Below are 16,052 nucleotides of genomic sequence, written 5' to 3' on the forward strand. Positions count from 1 at the left end.
CTTTGTGCATCTTTTGAAGCTCAAGCAACACATTTATTTTGGCACTTAAAGTACTCTTCACTTAAAGTGTTGCATTTAGATACGGCTGCTCTAGCAGATTTCAATGTGTTTCGAAAAGCTTTAAGCACCTAGGTTTCACTTTGTTCTCTTTGGTACAAAATGACATTCTTATGTAAATAGCATGATCAAACAAGCATGTAGATGTCACATTCAAATCTAAACTAACAAAAAATTTGAATCGCATGATGTCATGATGCCAATTATAAATTAGCACGTCATTGCGTATGACGAGTTTGCAATAATCAGTCAACTTCAATTTAGATTTGACAATCAAGACATGCAAGTTCTTATAGATATGTAGACATAGGATTTCAAAATAGTACTTATACAACTAGATCTTATCATGTATGCTAGTGTTTTATAATAAAATGAATTTCTTGTCAAGTATAATTAGTGTTTCCTTAGATATAGAATTTCTTACAAAGTATGCCTAGATGGCACAAATTCAACATAAGGAGCATTTCAATTGTAAAATCGCTAAATTTGGTTTATAAATGGTTCTCTTATGGAGTACAAGTGCATAGAGTTCTATGCAAGCTTCAAAGATATATCAATACAGAGTTTTGTAAACACTTTGAAAGTGTAAGTAATATAAGGATTACCACATATTGACCCATTAAAGAAACTAGGAGTCCTTAGAAAAGAACTAAGAAATAAATTCACATTGGGCCCCAAAAGTCACAAGATCACATAGGATTCAACATTTTACCAAAAGCATTGGATTTTAGGCACTTACAATCACTAATTTCATAAAGGAAAGGTATGGGTGTATGTAAGAGACTGCAAAAATATGACATAATAGATCTAAGTATATTGTGTATTTAAAAACTGATGTAGAAATATGACATAATAGGTCTAAGTTACCTCTGAAGGTCAACGTCTTTGTTACCAAGTGTACGAATTTCCAGAACATAAGGCATCATCACCAGTTATTGTCTATAGAAGCCTCTTGTACATTCTACTTTAACAATCTTGAAACTATTTAACTTTATTTTATATACTTGATCTTTGGAACTATTTAAGTCGATGTCCTCCTTTTCATCATTTTCTAGGTCAATTGGAGTACCTTCCTATTCAACTCAATATATTTATAATGTTTGGCTCTAAAATACGTAGTTAGATGTTTATCAAAGTTATGATTAGTTGCTCCTCATTTATATGTATTGGTGGGTCTCAATTAAAATTAAAAGAAAAACTCGAGATGAAAAAAAGAGCCAAGCATTAACATTTTAATCGAAGCAAGAATAATCATGATTTTGAAGTCATTAGGATGAACATAAGCCCAATTAATGCATTAATCACATCCTTTCTCATCCAAATAATGTTTTTCTCTACATTCTAGATAAGATTCAAGTTTGCAATACATCCCAAATATATTCATATCCATGGAATAAAATAGTAGTTTTAACTAGACACATGTATTGCATTTTGTTGTTCTAGTGGACATAGATAGTCAATATCAATTGCAAATAAATTATATTGCTTAGAGGATTGGTAGATAGAAACAACATTAGATGCTTGGCTTTAATAAATACAAATATTTATGAGTTTCTGAGTATTCTTATCATGCTAGCTCCATTCCTTTTTCCTTAGTAGCATTTTGATAGGGAAAAAACCTATCCACAAGAGTTAGTAGTTTGTTTTTTTCTTTATAGCATAATTGAGCATGGTTAGGTGGGGAAAAAAGTTACTTTCCTACATAGTTTCTAGCATAGTGATCAAATGAATCACTCACGAATCATTTATCTTAAAGATACTAAGTTTTGAACTTATAATAATACTCAAACATAGTACCATGTAGTGGGATAATGAAACATATAATATTAATGTTCCGAGAGAAACTTAAAATAAGTACTTTAATTAGGAAGGAAACACTTTGATGTGTATCTCTATAAGTGAAAATTTTGTTCACCTAACTATTCTAGAATATACTATGATCTCTACTTGTAAGATCTCTGTTATATACAACTTGTTAAGTGTCTTAAATGAGATTAAAAACATTCTCTTAATGACTACTTACTGCAAAGGTAATGAATTAGAGGTAAGTTTCTTTGAGCTAGCATCTAATGGTCTAATTCAAGAAGTTAAGATGACTTATTTCTAAAACAGAATGTTAATATATTAACTTGAATGGGGACAAAAGGAAAGCAAGATAACTAGGACTATTGACTAGGCATTAAAAATGGTTGAATAAATACTCTTGTGCTCTTATCTCAATGACATTTTCCAACCATGCCCTTTTTTCTACCTATGCTATTCACTTTGTAGATATGAATAACATACTATAAAGTCTTAGAATTGTAATGTAACATATGATCTTAGAAATGCAAATTAGAAGACCCTACTAAATATACCAACACATGGCAATAAAGGAACCTATCATGGTATCTAGTTCTATAAACAAAATCATAGCAATGTTCACCTTGACATAAAGTGTGCTAAAAAATGATAGTATGGCCATTGAGCAAATAGTTATTAGTAAAATTGGCTAGCACAATTTTAATTATAAAACAAAGAAATAATGCTGATGAACTACCTAGGTTTTAGTACAATGTCACTCGAATTATGGAAATTTGCTATAATGATATGCAGAATTCGAGTATGATTGACACATATCCATTAGTTAAAAATAAGAGATTCTGTTATCTCATTCATATCACAATTACCCTTGAAGAAAGTCATAATTGAGATAATCAAATCATAGTGATAGCTCTATGAGATAATCAGTTGTGGGCTCTAATGATTGTGATGGGAGGTTATTGGGTTAATAACTTGCATAAAGTAATATGATTCATTAAATGAAGATTGTGGAGGTTGTTATGTATGCATTTACCTAATAGATAAAATGGATCCTTTTGAGATCTGATAAAAGTGAATGTTTGATAGAAATGCTAGGACCCAATTGGATCTAGATGCCATGACAAAGACATTGATGCATACCCACGTTTACTAGTCCTTAAAATGCGATGGCTTAGTTCTTATGCTTCCTCGAGAAGGTTAAATAAAGTTATGGTCTTGGCATTAGTCATTTCCAAAACGTCATGTAGTATATGTCACTTTTCAATTAGCAATTTCACGAACCTTCTTTCTAATATGTCTACTAAAAGTGGTTCATATGGATCATATTATCATTTTGGGTTGAGTGTCATTTGGTTTTTCTTCAAGCTATTGGTTGTGTTTCACATCAATGTTCACAAAAAACTAAGATTGAGAGTCAAAGAGATCACAAAAGGTTTGAGTACCTTTTAATTACAAGTGATTTGAAAATCAAGAAGTGTGACACCATTCACTCATTTTCTTGGAACTCCTATTTTTTCTATTGTGAATGCCTTTTATGGATAGATTGTATTATTAACAAGGATCCTTTGTGTTCATTCAAACACCCTTTCAGGGATTGCAACTCGGTTTGGATATAAAATTTCAAGCACATGCAAGTCACAAAGGTATCCCACCAACTGATATCTCACTCGAGGGTGTGAAGTCCTATGAAGAGCCTTTTGAGAAAACTACAAATTTTTTTTGCATTGTTCTTAATAAATCGTTTTTATAACCTCATCCTCTACATGCATCATATTTGTACATTGTAATTGGAAAGCACCATAGAACCCTAGAATATTCGGTAACAAGAAGAGGGGACCAAGCTTCCCACACACAAAAATGAACATTCAACCTATTGCAATGATGTGGTGTGAGGACACAAAGACCAATAGAAGGGGAACGGCACCTTGGGGGACACCCACCAATATGTGAACGTAAGCCCCCCGGCCTCTCTGCTCTCTCGCTCTAGAGAGTAGATACTACACACACACACACACACTCTCTCTCTCTCTCTCTCTCTCTCTCTCTCACAGACACAGCCATAAATTGACAAAGGCTACAGACCCGCGAATGTGAAGGAAGCCCGCGGCCTGCAAACGCAAGGTATTCATCACTGACCTTGTCACTGCGGTCATCTCATAAAAGCCTTTTGCTCAAAAGTGCTTCAACACATTGTATTGCGGTGAGCGGTCAATGGTTCACGGCTGTCTGTCTTCTCTTTATCTTTGCCTGGGAGGAAGACAGAGGTCTACTCTTGTAGACTATGCCTATGAATGAGAGAGAGAGAGAAAGAGAGAGAGAGGTGATCACCATCGCACCTGAGGTAGAGGTCTATAGATATACATGCATCTGCTATAAGCTATGCTGCACTGTGATATGAATGGGACAGCACACGTGGAAGGTGAGAATTTTTATTGTCTTACCTTGTATCGTCTGGGGTGTGACAATATGATCCAAAGACTGCTCTTCTCGGAACTCAGCAAACACATCAATATAAACACATCTAGACCCACCTCCATACTAAGAATTTTGTATGTAATGATAAGGTTGATTCGTATTCCTTCCCCCACGAGCTTGCCTCACTTTACTTTGTACATTTCTCCCTTTCCATACCAAAAGAAAAGCACTGTTGTTCACAGCTTTAGCAATCAGCACGCTCTCATGTCGTTAACTAACAAAAACAACTATTTTTGGTATTGTATGTGTTCTAGGTTTCGCCTCCTTCCTCTCTCGTTTCTGCTGCTGCTGCGGCCGCTTCTACTACTACTACTTCTTCTCCTTCGTCGTCCCCGCGCTGTACTGTGATAATAATACCGCCATGGCTGATGCTAATCAGCTGGTTGCAGAAGCCTAGAAGGTGGCCTTTCGATATCGATCCCACTTGAACTTGCTGGAAGGAAAGGCCGGCTAGAGAAAAAAGTAAGGACAGAAAAAGACTGGAGCTTGTGGATGCTCGTCCGTCGAAAGGACTGGACCGATCAAGGGGGTTGCAGAACAAGATTCCTTCTCCTTTCTACTGTGCGTCTCCCCCGCTCTCTGTAGAATGTACAAAACCGCACTCACAAAGGGAAGCTGTTGAGAGAGAGAGAGAGAGAGAGAGAGAGAGAGAGAGAGGAGGGACGGAGGAGACGGCTATTGTTAGTGTGTTTTAGTTCTATATAAAGAAAGAGAGCAGAAGACAGTGAATACTATCAAGCTGGGAGTTTGAAGCTTTCGACGACGACCATGTTCAACTACGGGAGCAGCAGCGGCTCTCCTTCCTCTTCAAACTCGAACGTGGATCTGAGCCGGAGCTATACGGCGACGTGGGACGATCACAGCCGTCTGCGCGGCGGCGGTGGAGGCGGCGGCGGGCACCAAGGAGGGGAGCTGGACCTGGGGAGGCTAAAGGCGCGGATCCTGGCCCATCCGCTGTACGAGCAGCTGCTGGCGGCGCACGTTGCATGCCTGCGGGCGGCCACCCCGGCCAGCCACTTCCACCGCATCGACGCCACCCTCGCCAACTGCCACCAGATTGCGGCCCAGCACCTGGTCCTCCACGCGGGCGCTGCCCACTTCCCCTCCGGCCCACCCTCCGACAAGGACGACCTCGACCTCTTCATGGTACGAAAAACTATGTCGCATGGCCTTCCTCTCTCTCTCTCTCTCTCTCTCTCTCTTTTCTTCTTCTTTTTATTTCTTGTTCACTTCAGTCTCTGCATGTCATCTGTTTCTTTCTCTCTCAGTGCATTTAAAAAACCCTCGTGATACCGTATGCCTGTGTAAACTAGTAAATAAAACACGCAATCGGCCCCTCTCACTTCTCCCTGTAGTCCTAGCTCACACCGAGAGTGTCCACCGTTCCACAATATTATAAGACCAGCAGGACAAGTGTACCTATCCCTTCCTTCCAATACCACATTCCTGCATAGTGAGTATCAGAGTACTCCAAACCCATAATCAGTTCAACACGCTCACTGCATCTCATCAGTTCTATCTTCCTTTCCTCAGTGCAGTTCACCTAAGGCAGGCGTGCGGGCAGGTTATATCGGTCCTTCCAATACTATTTGCCCTTACAATTAGTTATCAATACCTGTTCCTTCCTTGAAACACTGTAGCCAGAAAAGGCGTAGTACGTCTTTCTTCCTTCCCACATGGAGGCCTATAGAATCAGGATCAACAATTCGAATAATGTATAACTATATAGATATAGTTCACATGAACAATTCAGACCCATAGGAAAAGTAAGGCCGGTATATAATGTAACATCTGCAAACGCGCTATCATCTATATCAGAACCCATAGGAAAAGTAAGACAGATATATAATGTGACATCTGCAAACGCGCTGGCTATCATCTGTATATGCTTAACAACAGTTCTCAACATCTCTCTCATATATACACTTCGATTATATGCCTAAAGCATGAACATGAGAGTTCAACCTCATTTTCGAAGGACTTCGAAATTATAATGCACATGCAGGCGAGCCCATGTTGGGAAGGACATTACTAGCGTCCTCGACGTAAGGTTTGCACCGGCCCTCCTTTCACGCCCCCTTTAATGGTGGATTCGAAATGATCTTGCATGTACCCGGTGTATTCCTCGGGAAAATCATCTGACCAAATATACAACGTGCACATGTTCCAAGATTAGACACTATCCTTCGGAGTGAGGGTGGAGTACAAATAAAAGCTAAACGGTTATGAGAGGCTTCTGGTTGGGTTGTCACCCAGCGTCGTCGGGTGAAGGTTTCACCTTCCGTGAGCTGTACGCAAAGGTAGCCTGCGTATAAGCATTCGTGGAAATATCCATCGAGAAGTACCCCTCCCATCAATCATAGCAGATATGTTTATTTCCATAGCGTCCATGCCTTGTAAGAGTGTGGCTCAGCCGTGGGAGACAAAGATCAGCCTACGGCATGGCACCCCGCTGCATTGACATTCATCCGTCCTTGCTCGAGAGTGTGTGACTGTTGCTCCATCATCCATGTGACTACATATAGTCAAGGCCAAGAAGAACAATGGGTCCTTTGATAGTACTCCAATAGTGACATTTGTAACCTCACACCACACAAATTTGCCTCTTTGTTATAGACACATAGGGTTATGTGATTACCTTTTGTCCTTCACGCAGAAGAACTCTTATTTGATGTCATAGCAATAAGTAGATGTTTTTGCCATTTATCTCAAATGCATGCCACTTTGTGAAATGGCCTCATACCCATCACTCGGAATAATAGTAGCTTCTAGTTGAGATAATCCTTAACATTATGCATTTTTACTATGATCCTTCATTGTGCGACCTACTCAAAGTATGTATATCTCTAATAGTTTAGAGTATTTAGCATCATTATCCTTAAAGATTTTGAGATAAGCTAATGCGATGCATGTTGTCCAATAATTTCCTCTCCCACTTTCTTACTAGATAGCATAAATGCTTTAGTGTGTAAAGATAGTACAATATAACAATTAAAGATGTAAATCATCCACCAAAATGAAGGCAATTCATAACTAAAGACTTAGTTATAAATACATAGAAGCATATGAACATTGAACACTTCATCTCAAGCCCATTTAGAGCATGTTCAATGCCATAATAGATTTGGAAAGGTTCATGTTGGCTTTGGGATAGCATTGATGTTTATCAGATTGAAGGGTAACTTTAAATAGACTTTGAGATGATAATAAGTAATACAAAGACATGTCAATTCAATTTTTATACCTCAATATGATATAAATGGTAGAATTAAAATGCTCAATCTTTAACAAATGAAATGTAGACTCCGTTGCATGTGTTAATCATATCTCTATCTACCCATTTTCATCACTAAGTGGTACTATATCCAATTGATCACATGATCAAATTGGATGTGTTTATAAATTAGGAAATATCAAAATTTTCACAAAAATTTGCAAGTCTAAGAAGTTCCTAAAATATTTATTCAATGCAAATAGTGGGTTCTAGAAAGCATATCTTGTATGCATGCATATAGAGTTCCTTGCACACCTTTAGTTTTTATGCACAAATGTAAATTCTCTATTTGAACCTTATGAAAAATGGATGTATGTCTTAAATATATTCGATTGTATAATGTGACACCTATTAAATAATTTGCATCCTCTCTTTGGAGAGGATCCAAAGGAGTAGGGATAGAGAATCTCCACCAAAAGATACATCATTATTAATTTTTATGATTAGTAGGCACATTTAACTGGATGGATGTCAGTATTATGTATCAAAATGTATCCTTTGCTTTATAATTGTAGAGATGAGGTTAAAATTTAAGATCATTTGATGCTCCTAAAGTAATCATAAGATCAATTTAGGATCACTTTTTGATGAGGCAAATAATTTGGTCAAAATATGATATCTTTTGAATGCATTACACCTAAATTTGTAGAGAAACCAATGGAGATAGAAGAGAGATGGAGCATAGTGAAAATGGATAGCAAACTCAAGAAATTGCAAAAAGGTTTTCCTTTGAGTAGCCCAATGAAAGTATAATTATACTTGGTGATGCTTGATTAATTTTGAGAGATTCCATTTCTTCTCTCAAAAGCCTTATTTGGGGTGCAATGTAATTCACATTATTTTGATTCATATGAGTTGAGGGTGAAAATTTCTAAGTCATCTTAACAATTGAGCTACCATCACAGTCACAATTATGCATACTTACATGATGTCAATGAGTCTCTTCATGGCTATGGCAAGAGAATCATATAAGGTAGCACACTAAGATAGAGGCTAGCAAAATAAAAGAAGCTATAGGTGGTTCACAAGATCCTATTATATTAGTCAGTATTTTGTTGTGTGTTTTGTACTAAAAGCTTTCATTGAAGCTTGACTAATGACGAGTGCTTGACAATTTGAATGTTCTTCACACAAAGTATTTCTTATTAGTAAGGCCTTGCAAAATTACATGATTAAAGTGTGTAATAAATTCTAATATTCTCATGGAATTTAGGAACAAACCATTTATCTTATTTTTGTGGATTTATTGATTATAACCAATGCACAAATGAGGTAATAAGAAGGCCATAAATAGTACATTGTCATATCACATTTCTCCAAGATAGTGTATGGAGAATGAATCAAACTACATTGAGATTTTACTCTAGCATGGAGAGAAGGTCTTCCAATCATCACAAGGAGGTCTTACAAAACATGTCATCTTACATTTCTCCAAGACCATGCCTATAGGATGACCAAAATAGGTTTGAATCAAAATCTCACATGTAGAGAGTAGCAATCATCCCATTGCATGGCATTACAAACAACAGCTAATAGAAAAGAAGTGAATAAAGGCGCTTCTATAGGCTTACCAATCAAAATTCTATGCCAATAGGATCGAGAAGTTCTATCTAAAGATAAGTGTCACTATTAGGAAAGGGGATCAAGGCATAGCTACACACATTATGAGGCTTTTGTTGAAGCCCTGCATGAGACTATAGATAAGAGAAAGCTGCATGGATCAATGGTTATAATGAGAGATGATAGAGGTAGTTTTGAGCCTTTTCACAAGATAAAATTCAGTGGTTACACTAATGAGTTTTCTTGTGTTGCTAAAAGGATAGTATTTTAAGGTTTTCTCCTAAGGCTCATAGGGTTTTCCTTGGAGCCATGACTACCTATCTTGAGTTCTTTTGGGTTGAGGTAAGACTATGTTGATGTAGGACTTAGAGCTTCACTACCTTGAGTTTGGAAACACGTGTATTATCATGAAGGTGGACTTGATAGCATAAGGGTGCAATCTATAGGCATGTGAGGTCGTATGGCCATTCAAGATCCAAGATAGGAGTACTTGAGTGTTGCCCTATCTATAGGACTACTTGTGTTGAATGTGATGGACTAGAGGGATGAGATCAAGGTCTTTCATACATGTTGTCATAAGGATAGAGTCAAAGTGATCGTGGGAGCAAGATCTAAGATACATAAAACTTAAAGTTTATATAGATAAGGATTGAAACATTGTGGATGGAAGAGGAATATGAAAGGGTGCAAGTGCTTTTGTTTTAATTCCTTAATATTAAGCATATAAGTTAAAAGCCTTTTAATTATTTGGATCACTACTTTGTCATGATGGATGTTGGGTGGGTGTTGTCATGAGGCTACATGTTTAGTGAAGGAAAAGCAAGAAAAAAATATGCATACAAGTATTTTGAATATATCCTTATAGGGTACTTAAACATGATCTTTATAGGATTTTTAAGGAGGAAAACTAGTCCATCAAAATAGTTTGAATATCCATTCTTAATTTTTCATAACTTAATTAGAAATTCGGATGCATTAAAATACATGCAAGGTCTTAACTGAAGTGGTATAAGTCATCCATCCATAAAAATATAAAAAAGTAGCACATTTTATAAAAAGTAACATTTTTTGCTATTTCGAGAAGATTTTAGTAATTTTGTTCATGTACACTTGTATAACAAGGTTATTCCAATCATTTTGAGTATATGAATGACCATATTAAGATTTCTTATGGCAAAGATATGCCCAAAACAAGTCACAACTAGACTCAGGGCCTACACAAAAATGAAAATAGGGAAAAGCAAAAAATAAGGCATAAAAAGTAAAAGCCTATGCTTTTAGCATGAAAATCATGGCGCTGAACTTCTATATGATATGCATAGTTTGATGTATGAAATCTTGTACATCTATGCTAGCATAAGCCCTGACCGTAGCCTTGGCTATATATGCTTATGCTTAGGATAGATATAGAGCAAGATAGGCTAAGCAATGCATAGATTGGACTAAGCTAGGAAAGACATAGGGTGAAGGGTAAGTATAGGTTAGGCTAGGATATGCATATATTAGTCTAGGCTATCTTAGGCTAGGCTTAGGTATATTGGTCTTAACCTATGCCTAGGCTCTATTATGACTATTCTATGAATAGATTAAGCCTAGCCTATGCCTAATACACCTTGGGATAGCCTATTTCAAATGAAATCTATGGTTATTTGCAACCTAGCCTATGCTTGTGCCTAGTCTACCCTAAGCCTACTCTATGCCTAACTACCTATGCCTAGCATAGCCTATACATAGCCTAGCCAAGCCTATTCTTAGCTCGTCATAAGGCCTATCCTAGTCCTATCTATATACACATAAGCTTAGGCTAGGTCAGCTGAAGCATAGGCCTATCCTAGTCCTATCTATATACACATAAGCTTAGGCTAGGTCAGTTGAAGCATAGACTAGGTTAATGCTTAGACTTGGCCTAGATTAAGGTAGACGCATATGCATAGGCTTACACTTAGATTAGACTTAGGCTATGCATAGGCTAGGGTTGGTGCTAAGGCTGGGCTACATAGGGTTTGAATCTAGGATAGGCATAGGGAATAGCTATAGGCTAGGTTTACTCATATGATAAAATGATAAGCTATGTTATGATAGACATGGACTTAGGCTAGCCCTAGGCATAGACCCAAGTTAGACTAGGGTAGCTCTCACCTATGCCTAGCGTGGCTTCTACTAATTCTATTTTATACATAGCCTATCCTATACCTTGCATTGTTAGGTGCATCTATAAGTAAATTGTTGTAGAATATTCCAAGTAAATGAAGCCTAAAACCCTTGAAAAAATATCAATTGGCAAAATAAGATGGATGATACTTTTAGAAAAGAAAAACTACCAAGACACAAGTTTATGTTTCAATGGACAAGTATGGATGTTCTCATAGATGTGGAGAGAGGAGGGGAATATGCAAGAAAATAAGATGGAATAAGAGGAAAAAAATATTGCATACTATTTGAAGAAGGGGCTATCCCCTATTCCTTCATGGCCATGTGATCCTTCTTTGCATGGGGATACAATAGTACGTCTTATTTTCTCTCTCTCTAGCTTGCTACATTTTCTTCTTGATGCTCTCTCTTCTTTTGGTCAACAAAAGAGGAATAACTTAGGGGTTTGAAGGTCAAATCATCGAACATGTGAGTAGATGCAATAATGAGCATGTCAACATCCTAATTTAGAAGCATTCATAGATGTAGCTATAAATACACTCATAGAATCAATTGCAAAGTTTGTGTTCATGCTCTCTCTTCTTTTAACCAGCAAAAGAGGAATAACTTAGGGGTTTAAAGGTCAAATCATTGAACATGTGAGTAGATGCAATAATGAGCATGTCTACATCCTAATTTAGAAGCATTCATAGATGTAGCTATAAATGCACATATAGAATCAATTGCAAAATTTGTGTTAATATTTTTATGATGCTCTAAAGAAACAAGAGATAGAACACTACAGAAAGTCTTAACACATGCAAGATACATTAAAATCTTTGCTAATCACACTGTCATACACGAGTCAATAGATAAAGGAGAAAGCATCCATGCTATATAAATCGATGTACAACTTCCTTATAGCTTAATGGTGGGTACAATCATCATAATCTTTAGGGCACAATCAATGGAACATAATAATGTATAAGGGTGTGTCCACATGAAAGTTCATTTCTCAATCAAGTTGATGCCTACAACTTATGGAGGTAAGCTCTTAGGCAAAGTATTCTCTTCAAACACAATGACGCTTTAAATCTTTATTATTGGTTAAAATGTTTGTCTTTTATGTAAATTTAGTGTTTCAGCTACTCAAAATGGTAGATCTACTATTGTTAATAGAAACGACACCATGATGTACTACTTTTAGTACTTGTCCACTAAAGCTAGCAATGGCCTTTCACATCATCTTGATCTTCTTGGTCAACATGAGAAACTTGGTAAGGCCTCCAAGCTGGGTTCCATGCCACCTAAGTCAACTAGCCCACTCCACCTCTCCTCTATCTTCTGGATTCTTGGTCTAGCATATTCTTTTCCATCCTAAGCAGTCATGCAAGCACTCCATGTAGGTTACTACCTAGCCAAACACTTTGATATGTTCCACATTATCTTCAAGAAGTCTCATTTCGATCATACGATAATAAAGGCACCATGGTAGTAGCGATAAAATTTTCAAACAAGAAGTCTAACATAGCCCAAAATGTAAGTTCACATTGGGGTTCATGCACTAACCATGAGATAGACCACAAAGATATGATCTTTAGTCTTCCATGCTAATGTGTTCAACGTAGTGATGATGCTATGGCTCCCATCTCAAGATTTTGAGTCTTGGATGTCAACACCACCATAATCTTTTCATGTAATCAAAAACCTAGGATAGATATATATGGCTCTCGATAAAACCCTACAAGTCATGGAAAAAACCTTGAAACTCTTTTTTATAAAAAACACAATACTCTAGTTGCTAAAATGGTTTTGACCTATCATAACATCTGGCACAAAAATAGTCCTCTATTTACCTTGTGTAGGTAGTGAATGTGTCCTTGTCTCATCCTTGGTCTTTCTCAACCCTTTAAGAAGATCCAGGGATCATGGGTCTACATTTGCTTTGTATGGTTGCATATAAAGATGTGGGAAAAAATGAAAAAGTACACGTTTCTAGGGAGAAAGTCAAATGACCCTTGAAGGTCATGATTGGAGTCAAGGGAGAAGAAATAGAAAAGCCCCTTTTTCAAATTTACCACTAGTTAGATCACCCAAAGTCCATTACTAAAGGCATTTGCACAGATTATACGATTTGTATCTCAAATGAGAACAAAGTACCTTTCTTTTCTTACAAGAGGCAATGTAACTAATGTACAAGAAAAAAATAAATAATATTAATTTCTTCAAAGATAACCACATCACTTGTATATATTCAATTTATTGTCAAAACTAATAGTAGTGATAATTTTGTCTAGTTTCAAATGAATTCCCCCTCTCCTATGACATAGGGTACTCTAGCTTTATAAATAGTCTAGGAACCATAGTTAATAGTATGTATATATTTATACCAAAAACCCAATCTCGATATTTCCCTTGGTCAAAAGTTTCTTGCTATGTGCAAGCATGAACTATGAGTTTTCTTTTTATCTATTATTAGTAACAACTCATCCTTATCCATTCTTTAAAATGATAGCTATTCCACAAGAATAATCAACTATTAGAAAAGGGAATGTGTGAGACAACATATAGATTACCTACAATTCATGTCCTCTGAGAATTATAGCTTTAGCTCAACATTGTGTGTGGTAGGGTCATAATCATTGCTTCATAAACACAAGCATTGTTGTACAGGACTAAGTGGAAATGGAATTCATTGAAATTTGTGACTCAACCTAGATTGGTTTCACCTCAATCTTGATTGATTCCTCTAGGTTGCATCTTGATGGTCTTGACCCCTTATTATGGTGCATGTTGTGGCATGGCATGATACTTGTTTCATCAACTATCTGAGTCGAGTCGAAACTTTCAACTTTGATTTCCCAAGTCCATAATATCTTCTAGGTTTGTTTAAAACTTACTCCTATATTTAATGCATAAGACTTATACATTGGGCTTGTGCATGTATTGGACTTTCAAACTTATGTTAACACAAATTATTATCAAACCAAACATAAATACAATAGTAATACACAAGATATGACAATAATATACAAGAATCATGTTAATAAAGTTGTTACACGAATGCAAGCATTTTATGCTAGTAATGCTTATCTTAAAATATTATAAAGGTTGCATGTTAACATATGTAGAAGCACTTTATCCATAAACTGTAGGCATGTACAAGCATCTAACTTTAATATGAGTAAGAAATAAGAAGAAGACCACATAATCAAATTTTTTTATTAACAATTATGATGGATAACCTTATTTACTTATTGGTATGATGAGTATAATAAGTCATCTACCTTGTTCAACATATATTTGACAAGATTTACTTGCTTTTCTTGTAGTCACACTAAATATCTAGAATCAAACCTATCTACCAAAAAAAGAAAATGAGATTAGAGAGGGAAATATAAAGTAAATAATCATCCATATTTTGTCCTATATGGCTAAGATTTGGGTCTCACATTGGATAAGGAAAATATTTATAGTTGAACCTTGAAAATATTTAGTTGAAACCTAAAACTTGCCTAGACATAATATTGTAAGATAAGACAAGGTAGAAGGAAAGTAACACAAATAATCATGTGGATATTAGATATGTTCTCCTAATAAATGATTGATTGATGAATAAAATCTTGGGGGGTGTACCTCAAGAAATGTAAGTATTCCACGTCTAATCAAAAAATGATTATGTTAATTAACAAGAATTATAAGATTACATTTATAATTAATCATATTTAAATAATAATATTATGTCTTTTAAGGAAAATGGGTCATTTTATTACCTTGTACTTAATGGGTATTTAGAAATATCCTTTGAATGTAGATGATATAAATGACATGTTATAGGTGCATCCCTTGAGATGAAAATTGAAACTAGAAATTTCAACTAGAAATTCCTTATCTACAAGAAGTATTTGTATTATAAGGAGCCTAGATTTTTTGCAAAGAGATTATTGGCCCTCGAACTATAGAGACTTTGCAAAGAGGGCCTTTACCCACATGGACCACCCTCAAAAGCACCAAGGGCTTGAGATATTAAAGTAATGTCCAAATGTCAAAGAAATTCTTTTATTTGCTAATTTTCTTGGGAGATCAACTTAAGGATATTAAAGTAACTTACCAATTCTTTCATTTACTCGATCACTCATAAACTTTTGTATGTATCATATGGTTTCAACATAACTGATTTTATAAATACCAAATTTACACATTCTTTACATATGGAAGGGCACCATATGAATGGTTCATTTGTAGATTTAATAGAAAAGGGTTACATTTTATTCATGGAAAACGTATAGATTTAAGGATATTTATAAATAGGCCTTGAATGCACTTAATATCGAGAATATACGTAAAGTGCCCCCTCCCCCCCCCCCCCCCCCCCCCCCCCTTCATATCCACTTAATTAGGTTCAAAAGACACATGTTCATTTGGTTAGGTTGACAATGTCCTAATCATCTCTTTTACTTTCATATATACGACCATTTTTTGGGTGTGAGATGCATATGTAATTACTAGCTAGATATATGAAAACCCATTGACCCTTCATAAGTGTTACATAGCAAGTTTGCCCCTAAAGGAAGGAGCTTCCCCTACCACCTCAAAGAGTTTGTAGGATATATATTGAATGGCTTGTTAGACCAGTTTAAGTTTGCAACTTATATGCATGTCATACATCTTATAGTTATTGTTTAATAAGTGATACCTAAAAGGTTATATGTATAGGCTTGTATCGTACTCTTCACCTAATAATGTGGGTAGG

General features: G+C 36.1%; 1 protein-coding gene across 5 annotated transcripts in view; it reads left to right on the top strand.

Moving 5' to 3' along the window:
* Positions 1-3,823: 3,823 nt before the first annotated feature.
* The window catches only part of LOC148033715 (homeobox protein knotted-1-like 2), a 47,199-nt gene continuing 34,970 nt past the window's right edge, over positions 3,824-16,052 (top strand). The window contains exons 1-2 of one of the 5 annotated variants that reach the window (XM_087681687.1): positions 3,824-3,981; positions 4,590-5,481. In XM_087681687.1, the coding sequence (XP_087537813.1) occupies positions 5,104-5,481 (378 nt within the window). In that variant the 5' untranslated portion in view covers positions 3,824-3,981; positions 4,590-5,103. Of the gene's footprint in view, positions 3,982-4,059; positions 4,280-4,330; positions 4,425-4,589; positions 5,482-16,052 lie in introns of those variants that run through there. The other 4 variants (XM_087681690.1, XM_087681686.1, XM_087681689.1 and 1 more) reach the window with 4 other exon arrangements.

This window comes from Lygodium microphyllum, chromosome 7 (genome assembly GCF_053477565.2).
Source record: "Lygodium microphyllum isolate KBCC chromosome 7, Lygodium_microphyllum_v1.1.10, whole genome shotgun sequence".
NCBI classification, from domain to species: domain Eukaryota; kingdom Viridiplantae; phylum Streptophyta; class Polypodiopsida; order Schizaeales; family Lygodiaceae; genus Lygodium; species Lygodium microphyllum.